At 36.5% G+C, this 17784-nt stretch overlaps 1 protein-coding gene across 1 annotated transcript; it reads right to left on the reverse strand.

Annotated features, from left to right (window-relative positions):
- Nucleotides 1-248: 248 nt before the first annotated feature.
- LOC131044520 (protein ACCUMULATION AND REPLICATION OF CHLOROPLASTS 6, chloroplastic) lies at nt 249-16216 on the reverse strand. The gene is made up of 7 exons (XM_057977862.2): nt 15757-16216; nt 15174-15404; nt 13490-13714; nt 3467-3724; nt 2173-3187; nt 859-980; nt 249-709 (listed from the first exon to the last, which is right to left on the reverse strand). The coding sequence occupies exons 1-7, from the start codon at nt 16045-16047 to the stop codon at nt 419-421; spliced, it is 2433 nt and encodes an 810-aa protein (XP_057833845.2). The 5' UTR covers nt 16048-16216; the 3' UTR covers nt 249-418.
- Between the last annotated feature and the right edge of the window lie 1568 nt (nt 16217-17784).

Here is a 17784-nt window from a genome sequence, read left to right on the forward strand (position 1 = left end):
TTCTGAAGCAAAATATAAATTGTTTCTCGTGCATTATAAATTACTAGGTACAGTAAAAGTTAATATCATATTCTTGCAGTTTGAAAATAGCTGCTGTAACTAGTAAGAAAGATGTTCAAGAGATGGCACACAGTTCATATCAGTGCACAATTCAAAGCCCAAATCAATAAAACAATCTTTAACTAAATGGAAATTAGCCTACACAAGATTTTAAATCCTGTGAAAGCCTAAACATTCAGCTCAAAAAATGTAGACAAAAGAATTAAGGTAATACATTATATAATTCATTAATAAGTGATTAAGAAGAGCCATGGCAGACTTTTATCTATAATAGCTTCAACATGAATAACCAAAAAAATGACAAGATTAAATGTAGGCAGCCATGGTAAGGGCAATATTTAATATAGAGTGTTCAATACTAAGAACGGAGAACAGCACCATCTGTTATCTTCCAAGCACCCCCTATGTTTGTCATCTCATACCTAGTTGTATATGTATTGTGATATGAATCATTATGCTCTGGATGCGTGATATCAATTAAACGAGCAGCCTCCTGCAGTGTTGCCTCTACCGTAGCCTTCCTACTACCTTGTGAAATAGTGACACTCTCAATGGTCAGCCCCTGCACACTGTATTCCCAGAACCATCCATGCTCTGCAATATCTTTGGCACGCTCTGTCCAGATATTCAACATTTCACCATCCAGAACCTAAAGAAAAATAGGAGTAGAGATAATGCAGATTAAATGAAATTACATTAAAAACACTACCAGAAAGACAATAATGCATCTCATGGTATTAAGAAAAGGTGCTGTAGCTGAACTTTTAATGTGGCCACCAAATTCTGTTAAATACACACCTCTGCAAGTTGTGATATATCATGAGTAGGTCCAAGAGCCTGAGACTTTGACATCTGCCACTTACGGACTATATTTTCAGCCAATCTAGCATCCATTTTTGAAATGTCATGTTTTAGATCATCTGCAAACATAGAAACAAAACATATAATCAAAAACCATGTCATTCAGGATGGCAATATAATCTTTAGTTGAAAAAAGATAAGCATGCTATTTGGAAAGCTCCTTCCATAAACACGGCCTCAACAATATATTCAAGCTCTATCGTTGGTTAAAAGAAAATAAAGCGAAGCACCAACAATGCTTTCAAATCTTCAATTTACAAATGATTAATGAAGATCAAACTAAGAAGCAACACAATGGGAGGCAAATCATACTGTCTGATTCAGGGTTAAAATAAGTTGACACTTGAAAGCACTAATCTAAGTTGCTAAGGATTGAAACTGACAGGATGTCTCATATGGGGTTCAAATTTAATACAAATATTCCATCTAGCATCACACCTTTGAAGGAGACATTTCTAACATAAAATGTCAAAATAATATCGACAGTGGTTCTCTGAATTTCCAAGACAGGAGAATATGAGGACACAATTTGGAGGACAGTGAAAACTTTCCTGAATTCAGGGCCAGTAGGGGGGTGGCAAACAGCTATTAACATAACTTAAACAAACTAAAAGAAGCTGAAATTTTAAAAAGTAAATACAACATGCAAAATTTCCAGTGGTCATCCTCCTAGCCCTTTAGAGATTTTCAGCATTCTTTCCCTTTAAAATTCACTTTTAAATTTTTTCTTCACATTGTGCAAGCTGTCCAGTCCTGAAAAAATAAGACATCGCCTGCAAATCCCCAAGATGTCTGAGATGTCACCTGGACCCTCAGGGATGCATCCCTATGAACATAAAAAATAAGCAACTATTTCCAAGGAGAGGATAGTTTAAGGAGTACTAATACATGGTCCATAACAACATCGGTTGGATTTATTAGTATTAGCCACACCTTATCCAAATAGACACATTTCATGCATAGTAACTTGGAGAAATAAGGTTATGGGAACGGGAACGGGAATTCCATTAAAATTAGGGTACTTGAGTAAATGATATTAAAAATTGTGGTTATAGGAACCAGGACAAAATCCAGATTTTGTAATGGAATTTCCTGGTAACCATGATTTCATGAAATATGTGACCTTTTTCCTGCTATTAATCTACTTGTATATCCTAAAAGCTAGTTCTTCATAGTCCTCTACTTAAGAGATTGGAAAATACTTAAAATATAATATACAACCAAGGACAAAATTTGAAAATTTCGACTTACTTGGGCCAGTGCTTGTAGATAAGGATGGTACTTGCTTCACAGATTTCATTGAGCCAGACTGAAGAGGTAAATATCTTAGTCCTGCAAGAGCCAACATGCCAACCATAACACCTCCGCAGGCCATCTTCATAGCAAAAGAACTGATATTATCTGACAGTGAAACAGACTCAACCTCTTCCTCTGGCCCACTATTGTCCCCAAAGCTATTATTCAAAGGGTTGGTAATTTCATATGGGGTTTCCGGCAAATAATTGTTCTCTCCATTAAAAGCCTTGGATTGGTCATAATGGCCATTATTAGAATATTGTGTTTTGGTGGAATTTAAGTCTCGAGAAATGGTGGAAGAAAGGTGAGATCTTACTTCTTTTGTATCTTCCTCCTTACCAAACGGAAAGACTCTCTGTAGCACTTGAATGGCACTAGCTTTAACATTATCAATGGCAGCACCAGCCCCCACTCCAATCCTTGCAATTGCTGCAGCTGCTGCTAATGGGGAGCCTCTACCCTTATCTAGTTTTTCCAGGTAGCTTAGGACAGTAGGATCATCATAATAATCTCCAAGCTTGAATTGCAAACCTCTTGTGTCCTTAAACTTTGGGAACACTATCTCTGTCAACCAGCTTTCCAACAGCATGCACAGTCCAGGAAGAATGGGATCCTCTTCAGCTTCATCTGAGTTTGCAAGAATAAAATCAACAACAGGAGGATCCCTGAATGGTGAGTTTTCATCATCAAGGCCCAACCATACACGACACTCATCTAGCTCTCCTAACAACAAAGCACACATCGCCCGTTCAAGTGCAACATCTAACTCTTGTGGTGCAGCAGGGAAATTATTTACAATCTCTATGGAAGTTCCATTTGTTTGCTGTAGCTGCGAGAATAAAACATCAGCCTCCTGTATAAGTTGAGGCCTCTTTGCAACAAATCCTTCTGCAACATGAGCAAGAGCTGCAGCATAAACTTCAAAACCTTCTGCTGGAATATTACTTGGTGTTGCAATAAACAAATCCACCTATTGACAAAAAAGAACATCTTTAAAAAGAGATTTATTCTTTTAAAGCAACAATGGCACAAGAAATAAAAGAATCAAGCAAAAGAGAATCAAGCAAAAGACCATGCTTATAGCCTACCAAAGGATTTGGGTAGAGCACACAATTAATTTTTAAATACTAAAAGTGCAAATATTGGAGAGACCTAAAGAAGACCTTCGGTAAAACTACAATAAACCCTTTTAATATTATCATACCCTGAATTAATGATGCTAACTTCTCAAAACAGGTCTTTTGCAGACCTGCTCAGCAGCTGTCATATGCGAGAAGGCTTCATTCATGAATTCCTCACGGGTGAACCCTCCTACATGTGCCACAGCACCCCCTCCACCAACAGCCCATAGGACATTCCGCACTCCCTGAAGACCCTCTTCTCGTTGAGCCTGATGTTGATCATCAAGTGGCAATGATAATAGTTCCAGAACACAACGGGGGGTTATCTCCTCTAGTGTCTCATCAATCTGCTCTTGAAGATCTGAAGCCAGACTTCTGCCTCCTTCCTGCAAAAACATTGGTAAAGCAGAAACATGTTGGTAAAGATATTTTAATATCAGCTTTCCTTTAACAGGTCCCTATACAAGGGCAGGCTCATTGCATTTTGTGCAGGTCTCCAAATCTTATGAAAAAGAACATAACATACAAACAGATGGCAGAAAACAGCTATAACTGAGGGGTTGAATAGAAAATGTTTAAATCTATTTTCATTGAACTTGTTTGCTCCTGTAAAAGCACATTTTACGAGTTGTTTTCTTACTTGAATCTACAGTGTGATATGCACTTCAAAATCTAATTGGAAATCTTGATGTGCTATTTTACAAGATACAACTTGCAAGAGAATATAATCCTTTTGCTACCTAGAATTTCAGCTATATATGCTTTTAAATATACATTTAAAAACACAAGCAGGTAACAAATGCATTGAAAAATCATGTATTTAAAAAGCTCCAACTATCCATGCCATGATTTGCAAGTAACACTACAACATTGAACATCAAAATTTTATAGCTTTTCTGTTTTGTAATATCCTCTACAAAAATTGTATAACTTAATACACCTGAAATACTGTATTTTTACACAGATAAGTGGCAGCAAATTGCAGCACATGCAATGACCTGCAAACAACTATCTCAAACTGATTGTCTGTGTACCATGTACAGATCTGACAGACCACAAAACACTTGCCAAAACTGAAAAAAAGAGAATTTCTTCAGCACAATTGCAGCCCCTGGATGGAACTGCTGAAGGGAACCAATGGGGTTTCATCCTCTGGTTTCAAAATTTAAAGCATTTCATCCTCAAATCAGCTACAGGACACCAGTGCAGAAATATAACAGCAAAAAGGGAAAGCCTTATTCCAAAAACCTCATTTTGCGGCACAAAGGAGGGCCCAAATCCCAGCAAACCCATAATCTGACTGCATTCCCGGAATAGAAAATGCTAACTCAGAACCCACACTCTGACAGCATAACTGACCTTTTTGAAAAGTCAATTTTAGCTCCCATATGCAGTGTCAGAAACTAATGAAATTAAACAGAAAAGGACATGAAATATTATTTATTTTCTATTGTTAAGTTTCCCAAACCATAGTCCCCCTTTCAGGAAGACTTTTTCCTCCAAATCATCAAGAAAATTAAAGGAATGCCCACCCTGCTTGGGATTGCTTGCCCACAAGAAATGCAGTGCTGGAGCCTCTCCAGCATATTCTGCTGGTAGGCCCTTCCAATGAACCAAGTTCTCTATGACAGTCCTATTCCTCAATTTCTACACCTGTATGTCAATGATGAAATCTAGCATCAATATAAGTTTCCCTTCAGCATCCGGGGGTGGTATATCCATTGATGGTGTAAAATGCTGGCCCAGTGTCCTTTCGAGGCAAGATAGGTGGAAAACATTGTGAATCCAACCATTTGCTAGCAACTCTAAATTTATAGGCCACTTTACCCACTATCCTCAAAGCTCTCTATGGTCCATAGAAGCAGGGTTTGAGCACTTCAGCCCCTCCTCGCTTAATGGAGTTTTACCTATAAGGCTATAGGCACCAAAAAAACATATCTCCAACCTCAAATGATCTCTCAGTATGGTGTCAATCTGTGTAGAGCTTCTATTGGTTTTGGACCTGCTGCATAGGATTTTTAACTGACCTCAAAACGTCTCAGCTATGCTCCACCAAATCACTAGTTGTTGATACCCTGTTGCCTCATCAATGAAATTCAATGTATCATATCCATACAATGCCATAAATGGAGTCATGTCAATGGATCAAAGTAGCCAGAAACTCCTTTGTCCCTCCCTAGGCATGTGTATCTCCATATCTGTTCCCTTTTCCAAAACGGATACGTACCCGATACAGCCCAGATACACGTCGAATATCGTACCCACACGTGCCCAAAAAACCTTGATTTCCAACCATGCTAGATGTAATATTCCTTGCCGATGTGTGACTGAAAGTGTTAATTTTTGACTCAAGGAATATTGTCAAACAGTTATCCTTCAACCTTTAAACCTGCTGTTATATAGATCTGATTGCTTGGTTTCTGTTTGCTTGACACCAAATGATGTCTTCAATTCGATTGTTTATGAATTTTGAACATATAGATGTAAAGTTTTGAATTAAAAGTAGATTGACTAAAGCTACATGAAGAAAATACATAGCTAATGCAAGTGTAAATTAACATCTACAGCTGAATGACATTTTGACAAACAGTTGACATGCATCTCATATGCTAGAAATAAAGACATTCTACATCAATATACGGCACCAAATCTGAGCTTCTTATTGAATGCATTCCCAATTATAAAACGACCAAGCTTCTTGGTTTCCTAGATATATGTAACAGTCGGTGGATGTTCACTTACAGCAGTAATGTCAAGAAGCTAAAACATGTAAATAACTAAGAGGAACCTGTTTATTGAAGAGTCCAATGCCGTATTTTGAAGAAGCAAGCAATAACCAATAGGAAGAGACCACCTTTAGCCAAAATCGTAGCCTTCTCCTAGCCGTCCCTGTTCTGATATACTTCAGACAATGATAAATTATCAGCTGCCTCTAATTGCTTTCTCAAGCATCAAAACCCATCGATATTCCCTCACAAAGGGAGTGCTCCAGCTAGAAGGTGAAATCGATGCACCAATAGGCCTCCATGAATTAAATCGTGGCATTCCTCCAGCTGTTGAAAGTCTGAAAATGACTGAGATTAAAACTCAGAAAAATGGTAGATGCAGTCAGCTCTTATATAACAAAATTGATGAAGACTTCTAACATCAAAATGTCTCCAATGATCTCCAAATTGAACTCTAGCAAAATTGGCCCTTGGCCACGAGTTAAGCTCCAATGAAAGGACTGAGATATCCTCTCCAATCTGCTAACTTTCAGTGGGTCTGTCACCACCTCAGTTATGCTAATCTATGGGAGTTTCCATTCCCAAAGATCAAATAGACAACCTGAAGAAACCCTAGGCTCCACAAAGCTCATTAACACAAGAAGATGTCAAATATTCGATATCCAACAATGGACCAGCCCCCTCTATTTATTCTTTTTATCCAATGGATCAGTCCCCTTCTAGAAGATTCCTTTTTAATTAAATAATATTTAATTGCACTTTAGATAATATTAAAATATCATTATAATATAAAGTGCAATTGACTTCACACGTGACATCATACGTGAGAATACATTATCTCACCAAAGATCATATAAAAATAAAATGTGAAGCCACAAGCAACCCTTTCATCAACCCCTTGGCCTACAAGGGTCAAGTAATAGGCCAAACTACTCGAATGTCTGTGAACTAGTGAGAAGGGGACATTACACTAGATACTATGTGATTTAATTTTTTTAAAATTTGATGTAAATCTTCCTAAATATAATATTATAAAACTTCAAGCATTTTAAAAAAAAAAAATTGGTATTAACAAAACCTACAGCAAATGAAAAAGACAAATGAAATATTTTTCTAATTCAGTGACCCATTTTTTGGGTTATCTTCCAATGCAACTCCATTAGTTTTGCATATTGCAAAATGTTAAATCAACTTATCATTATTTATGTAGCAATTATGTGTCTATATTGCTTTTGAAGTTATGAAAATCTCCTTGAATAACTTCGAAAATTGTGTTAAATGTATGTGTATGTGTTTTTTATGAATAACGTATCCAGCCGTATCCATATTGGGGGTCCTAAAAAATGGCCGTATCCATATTGGGGGTCTTAAAAAATGGCCGTATCCGTATCCGATACCGTATCCGTATTCGTGTCCATACAACTTTGCAATGGACGTGTGATGGGTTGTGTTGCAGGAATACCATCCAAGGCACACATCCATTTGACCAATTTTCTCTTCTCATTTGTGACATTGTTTCTCAAACATCCTTCAACAGTTCAACCCACTTATTCACTATATCTATTTGACTATCTATCTATGGGTGATAACTACTACAATGAATGAGCTCAATACAAATCAAACGAAACAACTCCTACCAAAAAGGAGCTAAATTATCTACTATCCCCATCACTAACAATGTTCTTAGGCAAGCCATCTAACCTAAACACTTCTCTAAAAAATAAATCAGCTACCACAGTGATCTAAAATCTGCAAGAATGGCAAAGAAGTGTATACTTTGTTAATCTATCCACTATCACATATATGCAATCCCTGCCATTTACTTTTGGAAGGTTTATGATTGCCACTTTTGCATTGGAACAACTCCAACTCACTCTCTTGAGACATCACATTCTACAATAGAGGGTTGTGGTAAGTCTCTATGGAAAATAAAAGGCGTGATTTGATTACCTCAAAGTTATCAAAAGCTTCTTTCCATCCATGCAAAAGCTCGTATCTTTGTCATGTCAATCAAGGATGTTGTTAATTGTGAAAACCCCTAAGAAAACCTTCTATGGTAGCTACATAGACCAAATAATCCTCTCAATTGTGTTAGTGTGGTCAAGGGTAGCCAATATCAAATGACCTGAATCTTCTATTGATCCATTGGCATGCCTTGAGCACTAATGACATGGCCCAAGCATAAAATCCTGAATTACTGAGTTCGCCCCTTTTGCCCTCCTAACGCAAACCGGGTTTGCGCGGGTCCGAGTCCACGTGGGTTCGCCCGGGTCCAGCCAGGGTTCACCCCAGAGGTTGTGGGTTCGCTCTAGGTTCGCGAACCCATAGTCCCTGGGGTGAACCCTGGCCGAACCCGGGCGAACCCACGGGCTGGGCAATGTCAAGTCACCAAAAAGTGACTTTGCATATTAAAAAACTAAATTTTTTTGCCTTTCTGGGGCCAAAAACCCTAATCCGCCCTTACTAAATGCATTTGAGACCCTTATTTTTTTATTGTCAATTTTGTAATTGTAATGATTTTCATTTGAATCGTGAACCTAGACATATATGAATATATGATACATTGATATATATTATATCGCATATGAGTATATGACATAATATGATATTATTGAAATTCTAAACTATCAATTGAAATGGCATTTGGCATTGATCAATGATGAAGTAGCATACTATTAAATGTATTTAGATTTGTAATTTTGTATATTTCTTTAAATTTTTGCACATGATATATATGTGTGTGTGTGTGTACGGACGAACCCAACCCACGAACCCAAAAGGCAAAAAAACAATTCCCCGAACCCACGAACTGGGTTCGCGTTGGCGAACCCACTCCCAAATCCGAACCAGTAACTTAGATAAAATCTCTATTGCCCAAAACTTATATGGATTCTTTTGCAAGTAGAGCTTGTTGCTCCAAATTTTTAAGGATCATATCCATGTGCCTCAAATGATCTCCCCATGTCTTGCTATATATCAAAATATCATCAAAAATACCGAAACAAATTTCCTCATTGACCACTAAATACCTGATTCATCACAAATTGGAAAGTAGCTGATGCATTAGTCAAACCAAATGGCATGACCAGAAACTCAAAGCATCCATAATGATATGTTAATTTCATTTTGTGCACGTCTTCCTCACAAACATAGATTTAATGGTAGCCTAATCTCAAATCAATCTTTGAGAAATAAACTGTCCCATGCAACTTATCAATGAGCTCTTCAATCTTAGGAATGGGGTATCTCTTTTTTATTGTCTAATTGTTCAAAACTCTGTAATCTTGCACATTCTCATGGTGTCATCTTTTTTTTTTTGCAAGTACCACTAGTGAAGTAAAGGGGCTAGAGTTGGATCTAATGTGGCCAATTTTAAGCAACTCCTTAATAACCTTTTCTATCTCCTCTTTATATGTCCTCAAGTGGCAATGAGTGACCATAGCTTAGAGCCTGGTTCCAACTCTATGATATGTTGTAATGCTCAATCTAGTGGCAATAGTTGTTGAACACCATAATATGCTTATTAAAAACAAAAGTTTGAATGTGATAACTATGTTGCTTAGCAAAAGATGAAATATCATGCATGTCCTCCATCACCAAGCAACTTGTTCCTTGCAAAATGCTCTTTCCAATCTTTTTGCTCTTATCACTATTCGTGAGCTCTCAACATACCTTTGAGAGTCACATTCTTTCCATGAGATGTAAATTTTCACTCAATGGATTGACAGTTCTACAAGAGTTCCCCAGACTAGATGTAACCATTACACTCCCAAAACCATATTTGTTTCCCCTAACCCCACAACATAAAATCATCATATACCTCATAGTCACCAAGCATAAGTTTGAGCTATCACATGATCTTTGTGTAGAGGATTGTCCCAACAATGACATTGAACCTTAAGAAATCATTTTCTTTAAATCCCCTTTTAGTCACCAAGCTCTCATCAATGAAATTGTAGGTGGTCCCACTCTCTATCAACATAGTAATCCACTACTCAAATGATACCCACAAACTCTAAATGGCTAGTACCATGGTGCTCTTGAAAGAGCTACAAGAGTGTCGCTGCTATCTTCCATGTTGCTGCTATCTTCTATGGTTTTCTCCCTCGTAACTGGATATGTCTTTGGTTCTTTGGGCTCATTCTCATCATCACATACCACCTCTATGCGATTTACTTGGCCCTTGCCAAAGCATCTATGGCCAAGTTCCCATGGCTCTCTACAAGTGACTCTACAAGTGAAACATAGATTCTCTCTTCTGAATTCATTTTTGGTAATATCATCCATCTTCATTGTAAATGATTGTTGTGTAATCTTCGGTGGCTGTGAGCTTAATCCACTTCTTTGAATGTTTCCCTTCTAGAATCCAGTAGTAGGCAGTTTTGACAATGATGTAAACTTATTTCTTAAAACAGATGGCTCAAGTGTCAAGGCTCTCTTGATAGCTTCCTGCAAGGAAGATAGTGCAAAGGCCTTAACTAGACCCCTTAGTGGCTCAAATAAACCCTCAACAAAGACGAAAATGATCCTCTTCTCAAAAATATCCAATGTCATGACTACAATTTTTCGGACCTCTGCTATATATGCATCCCCTTAGGTTTATTGTCTTATTCCAGCTAGCTCTTTGAAATACTCTTCATCATCCTTCTACTCGAATCTATCCAACAACCTTCAGCTAAAATCTTCAAAAGTCTACACAAGGCCATGCCCTTGTGTGATGAGGCCATGATGCCACCAATAATATGCTACACCTTCCAAGTGCAAGGTAGCAAAGTGAATCACATATTCTTTCATCATTAGCTAAGAGTAAAATATGTGAACAGTTTCTGCAACCAAGCCCTAGCAAAGATCTTGTCTATGCCATCAAATGTGGGGGCAGCTGATTTGTTTACTTTATGTCTCAATTCCTTTCTACTGTCACCTTGATTATTTCCTTGACTTCTTCACACATCTTTTGACACTAATCCCAAACACCTGTCAAATGTTATAGCTACCTTCAAATCATCAGTCTTTCCTTAATATTCTCTGAATAATCTGTCTAGTTCCCTCATGGAAGTAGTTTCTAGCTCTTCTCTTTCTTCCATCGGTAAGAACATGAGTTTTGAGGATTTGGGAATAGAACTTACCTGGCACTGATTTGTATATGAGCTTTCCCTTCTTTGCGACATTTCGGTATTTTCTTGATTCTGTAATGGGATGGTAGAGGACATGCTTTCCTGGATCTGCTGCAACAATGTCAGCAATTTAGTCATTCTTTCTTGCCCCATCCAGATTCCTATCATGGTGTCTTGAAACAAATCTGCTATTTCCTTCTCTAACAAATTTCTTTCATTTTTTGCCATACCCCACAGGTTGGCAGGATGTTAGCTCTGGTACCACTGTAATATCCTTAACAAAAATTATGCAACTTAGCACACCTGAATTTATAACAACACACCACAATATAATATTGTATAGTATTGACAACATAAAACTGGATTTCACAGATAAATAACAGCATGTTACCATACAAAACCTGCCACACATGCAATGGCCAGCAAACAACAATCCAAAACTGATTGAGTGTGTACCATTTACAGCTGTGACAAACCACCAAACACTAGCCAAAAAAAAAAGAAAGAGAATATCTTCAGCACAATTGCAGTCCCTGGATGAAACTGCCAAAAGGAGTCAAGGGGGGCTTTGTCCTCTGGTTTCATGATTGAAGGGATTTCGTCCTCAAATCAGCTACAGCACTAATCCAATAATATTACAGCAAAAAGGGAGAGCCTATTAACAGCCAAAAACCTCCTTTTATAGTACAAAGGAGGGCCCAAATCCCAGCACACCCATAATCTGACTGCATTCCCAAAATATCAAATGCTACTCAAGTCAAAATGCCACCATAACATAGCACCCCCACTCTGGCAGCCATTACTTTCATCTTTGAAAAGTCAATTTGTAACTACCATAATGCAGAAACTGACAGAATTAAACAAAAAATACCATTAAATATTATTTCTTTGTTATTGATAATTTTTCCCAAACTGTAACCCCCCTTTTAAAGAGACTTTCCTCCAGCTCGTTAGGAAAATTAAAGGAATGGGCTTATGGAATGCTGCAGGATGAATTAATGGAAAGGGGACGTTACACATTTGTCACCATGGCCTATCACTGGCTCACTTCTAAAAGACAGAATTTAGTCTACATTATGTTCTAGTGTGGGAAGGTGAGCCCATTATTAGAATCTATTAATGTTACCCAAAAGCTAAGGGCCTTCAAAATTGGGCCTGCACTCTTCTCTTATGTAGAAAATGCAAAATCCAGTAAATGATAATGGACCTTGGATTTTTTTGCCATGCTCAGGAAAACAATGAAATGCTATTTCATGATTGGAAGAGTGGGGAATGGGATTCCAAAGCACCACAGAGTCTTATGAGTGCCAAGGTGTGCTATAGACATTAGGCCTCCCTGCTATAGAAAGGTCTGGATGGCACAATAGAAGGTTTCTTCAGATAATTGAGAAAAACGGCAACAAAAGAATAAGATGCCTCACCATCTATAGGTGCAACAAAACAAATCCACCTTTACTTTAATCCAGTGCTATGACAAAAAATCAAATATTAAGCAGTCTACCAATAGGCCATTGCTTAGTAATGCAATTTCAGTCGCTCTGGATCAGGAACCCTCCATAAGCTAGAAAAGGTCTGGCTAACTCTTGAAGCATATCTTGATTGTAGGACAGAAAATTCATTATGATAACAATTCAGCTACTTCATCGTTTGACATATTATTTCTTATATTTGGTTGATGCATTTTAATTTCCTACTGTAAATATTACAATCGCACAAGCACATTCTACTAAAAAAAGAGTGCCTTAGCTGAATTCCAATGATATATTGCCACCTGACCACAATTTTCTTATACAACAATTATAAGTTCAAAATAATGAGATCATAGTTTCCAATTATGAAAGAGAATGTTCTTATTCCTTCTTGTGCTAGCTGACAAATAAGTATGCTAAAATTACAGGCAGCAAATGGTTTCGCATGTTTTAAAGGGCCAAGTAAAACAAATGACGAAAGAAAGTGTAAAAACAATCAAACAACAAATTTTAAAAAAAGAGACAAATTTCAATAGATGATTCAGATGGCAATTCCCATGGGCATGTTTTTCTCTCAGTATTGGGGCATATCAAAAGAGCAGAACATGTGAGTGTTAATTCTCATTTGCTACCATTAAGTTATTAGGAAAACTATGCTTTGGAATAATCTTATCAAATGGATATATTGAACTAAAAATATAATTTCTAATGAAAAGTTCCTTGAACAAGAAAATCTCTCCACAATAGATCAGATATTTAGTATATAGATTGTTATCAACATAAACACCCCCTACAAATAGAAATTTGATTTCTTGAAAAACTAAGCTCATGATCCACCATACCTGCAAAATCTGCAATGCTCTTTCAAGTACTTCACAGCTCTTGATAATATTTGGTGGTGATTCAGCCATTGCTTCCCGTGAAATATCAACATAAGACAAAGCCATTGCCAATATTACATCACGTTTGAAAGACTTCGGTAAATTCTCCTGCAAAAGCCTTTGGCCAGTCTGAATAACCACTCCCATCTCACCCGCTTCTTGAAGGAGGCATAATGCCCCTGGTACCTGTCAATACAAATGAAAACGTTAAAAAATAAAAAAATAACTATTTATTTCCCTTTACAAAATCCAATCATAACTTTTTGCCAGTTAAGGAGAATGCAAGAATTATTTACATATGCACTAAAAACCAATGCCACCAAAATAAGGAAGCACCAAGCTTACCTAGCTTTAGGCGACCATTAAGTATCACTCAGTTGGAGATCATCTAGACATTAGGTTTGAACTTGAAAGTCCTTATAAGTAAAGGGTAGGATTTGAGACTTAACTCTTGCAAGATACACAAATGTGAGAATATTAAGATTTTCACAATTTGAAATAAGGTTAATTCCCCTGGTCACCAGAATCACCTTTCTTTGGGCATATATTATGCATTCCCCAGTTGGAGATGCACCAAAGCTATCTTTAACTTGAATATCCTAACAACGATGGACTAGCTTTGAGCTCTGTTTCACCAGCTCAAACCCATTTGCCAAGTTTATGTGAGTATTAGTTACCCTATCTAATACCCTCTTGTATGTAACCAATTTCAATTGTCATGGCCAGGCAAATGCCTGGGTTATATTTGCGGGAACAGAAGCCCCGCAGTAGTGACATACTAAAGAAAAGATGGCTATATTATAAAAATGCAAAAGAAACAAGCAAAACTATGAAACTGGACCTCACCAGCTCAAAAACATTTTTATTTCATTTAGGATATTGTGTTACGCATGTCATCAATTTCAATGGTCAAGGCTAGAAAGTAGAAATAAATCATGATTGAATTAAACTTAATAGAAGTCCCAGGTAGTTGCATTGTTAAATTAAGGTTTCTCTAAGTAGAACTGGATGATATTTAATTGTAAATATCAGGGCTTTCATGAAAGAACCCTAAGTTCAAAACCCTGAGAATCAAATTAAAATGTTGGAATTGGATAAAATACGAAATCCAATTCCAACAGACTAGGCCAGATACAAGCATTATATGCTTTTGTGATTTTGCCATAATGGATATGATTCATGCCAACTAAGCCGAAGGTCATCCTACAAGGGAAATTTTGTTATTATATGAGGAAGGCTCGATTTAAATAACAAGGCAAAACTATGAAATTGAACCTTACGGACTCATAATCATTTATCTCATTTATGTGGGTGTTGCTTGTCCTAACTGATACTGTATTATCTATGTTATCTCATTTCTGTAAGGATTAGTCATTTTATCCCATTATCTCATTGCTGTAAATTTTAATTATCTTATCCCATTATCTCATTTCTGTAAGGATTAGTTATCTTATCCCATACTGTGTTATTGATGTGGCCTACTTCAATGGTCAACTCTGGGTACAAATCATTGATGAAGTTGACCTACTACAAATCCTTGATATCGAGAATCTTTCAGAACAGTTTGTTATACTAGTAACAGTTAAAAAAAAAATCAAATAAAAAACCCACCAACCCAAAACTATCAAACCAAGGGCAATCATACCTTGTTCCATGGCACCTCCCTCATCAAGGTTCCAGCCTCATCCTCAATAAGCCCTTCATTATATTCTCCTCTGGAGCGAGGATTTGCCAATGTATCACAAGCAGTTTGTAGAATCTGTCTACGACCCATCATTGCTTCATTACTATAGTCATCATGAGGAACATCTCTCACTTTAGCTTCATAAGCTCTTTTAATCCCATCACCCAAAAAATGGGTCTCGGCTCCCAATATCTGTAACCCATCTCCATTGCTCAATAAACATTTCAAATAACCTAATATATATTCTCAAACATATATAATCGCATATACTTAATACACTGAAATACATAATAGGCATTGCCCCTATATTGTAACACGTATATGCATATACCTAATACTTTATAACACATACACATACTTAATGCACCGAAATAAACATCTACATGATCGTTGAAGTATAAGAGGCAAACTCAACACACTCAAATGCATATACAGACATATACCCTAGAAATTGTAAAACACATATACACAAGCCCAATACTCTGTAACACATGTATGTACAACTAATACAGTATAAAGAACAAAAATGCGTTTATATGCATACCTGGTAGAAGTCAATTGGGAGAGTAACTTTTCTTTCAGGCGCCAGAGCAGTTGCAGCATTTGGGTTACTGGAATCACTGGAGTTAAAATCAGAGAAAAGCCTGTCTGCCCACTTACTTGCTTGGCATCTAATTTGTGTGCATCTCCATGAGAAACTATTAGTCCTCCTCCTCCTTGTGATGGGTGAGATAAACAAAGTTGAATGTGATTTTGATTTAATTTGGTTATCTCCTGCAAAGAGTTTGGGAAGAGAATGTGATCCACGGCCGGTGCCTTGTCCGATGAGTGCCATTCTAGGGGACTCTAGACAGATAAGGCTTCCTACTATGCTTCAAACCAGGGAAAGATTAGAGGGCTAAGCAATGGAAAACCATACAAGCCTTCTCCATGGATCGAGAAAAACAAAAGTGACTTAAACCTCCAGTGTCTTTTTTCAACTGTCCTTACAAGCCAACTTCTTCATTAATATTGTAAGGGTGAAATTTGTGATATTTGCATATACATATGCCAATAAATTCATAGAATTACTTAATAAAAAAATTATGTATAGATAAGTTGTTCTCTTTTACCTAAAGTTATAAGGTTTATTATTCAATCTATCACCTTTTCTGAATTAAATATATTTCTATACATTTTATTTTATCTTATTGCTATACATTTATATTATATATCTATTGTTTATTATTATATTATATTTATGTATTTGTTTATATTTATATATTATTTGTTCACTTCAATTTCAATAGCTTTATATCTTAAGTCAATTTTATAGATATAAAATAGAAAAAGAAGTTCTCATTGATTCGACATAACAAAATGATTACAACTTGTTCATACATGCAGATTACAGATTGGCTCATAAGTCGTCACAATATTATTACAAGCATACATCCAAATATGACAATAAAATGCAAGAACAAGACTCAAATTTAAACTCCTAGTTCTTAACTCTTTCGTGCTAACTGACTAACTATTTTCCAATGAATTCAAGGGATGTGTGGGTGTGTGTGGGTGTGTATGTAATCTTTCAATTCTAGGAATGCTCTGTTTCAGTGACAAGGTGTCTTAACATTCAATGTCCTATGAAACATGTAGATTGGCCTAAATCTAATGGTGAATCTACATGAGTTAATGAAACTTGCTACGATTCTTGTTGGAGGTGTCTCTAATCTCATTTTACTATGTGATGTGTCAGGTTTGATGTCACAAGATACAAAAAAAAATTGCAAACTTCGCTCGATGAACTTTGTGTTGTTTTCTCTACCCCATAATCTTCTAATAGTGATAACTTTCTAAAATCTTATCTGAAAGACCTAAAACTTGAATATGGTGTGTGTGATTTGGTAGCTACCTTTTTTTATGTCATGTGCCAAGTTGATGTAATGTGATGAAATGTAGTAAGGTTCTTTGAGATGCTCCTATATAAAAAGTTTAATTAAATATTTGTCTACTCTTGCCCATTTCATTCTTACTATGAGCTAACATGGTACATGTTTCATATGATTAATACTATGTTTTAGAATTTAAAGGCATTTAATGTGCATTCATTTATTGTCCACTTCACATATGAAATCTTATGCATTAAAGAGGGGAATCAATCTAAAAATCTTACAGTTTGGAGTATCAGAAGGAATATAATTATGCATCATCATTCTAGGACATTTATGTGACTAAAGAGTGTTATCTTCTATCATCCCCACAACCATAAAATTCAACCGATCAAGATGATTGACCTAAGCGAATATGAATCTTTTGATCTAGCATCCCCCTAAAGTGTTTTTAAATATTGTTTGAGCCTTTACAGTTAGCATAGAGCAGAGTTTATTGTGAGTTTGATTATAGAAGATCATAGTGTGCAAGATCATTTTTACAAGTTAGAACACACTTATGTGCAATAACATATTTATGTAGCAAGTGAGATTGATCTAATAGAGTGTATAATTGACCCACTATATATTAGAATATTATTTTAATTTTGAAGAGAGTATAGATTGAGAGTATTCATCAGCAATCCTAAGGAAAATGAATT

This window comes from Cryptomeria japonica, chromosome 9 (genome assembly GCF_030272615.1).
Source record: "Cryptomeria japonica chromosome 9, Sugi_1.0, whole genome shotgun sequence".
Classification (NCBI taxonomy): domain Eukaryota; kingdom Viridiplantae; phylum Streptophyta; class Pinopsida; order Cupressales; family Cupressaceae; genus Cryptomeria; species Cryptomeria japonica.

Coding starts and splice junctions, on each gene's coding strand:
- LOC131044520 (XM_057977862.2), bottom strand. CDS start 16,047: ATGGCACTCATCGGACAAGGCACCGGCCGTGGATCACATTCTCTTCCC. Junction 981..2,172: donor ATCTACAAGCACTGGCCCAA/GTAAGTCGAAAT, acceptor CTATGTTTGCAG/ATGATCTAAAACATGACATT. Junction 710..858: donor ATATATCACAACTTGCAGAG/GTGTGTATTTAA, acceptor ATTTTTCTTTAG/GTTCTGGATGGTGAAATGTT.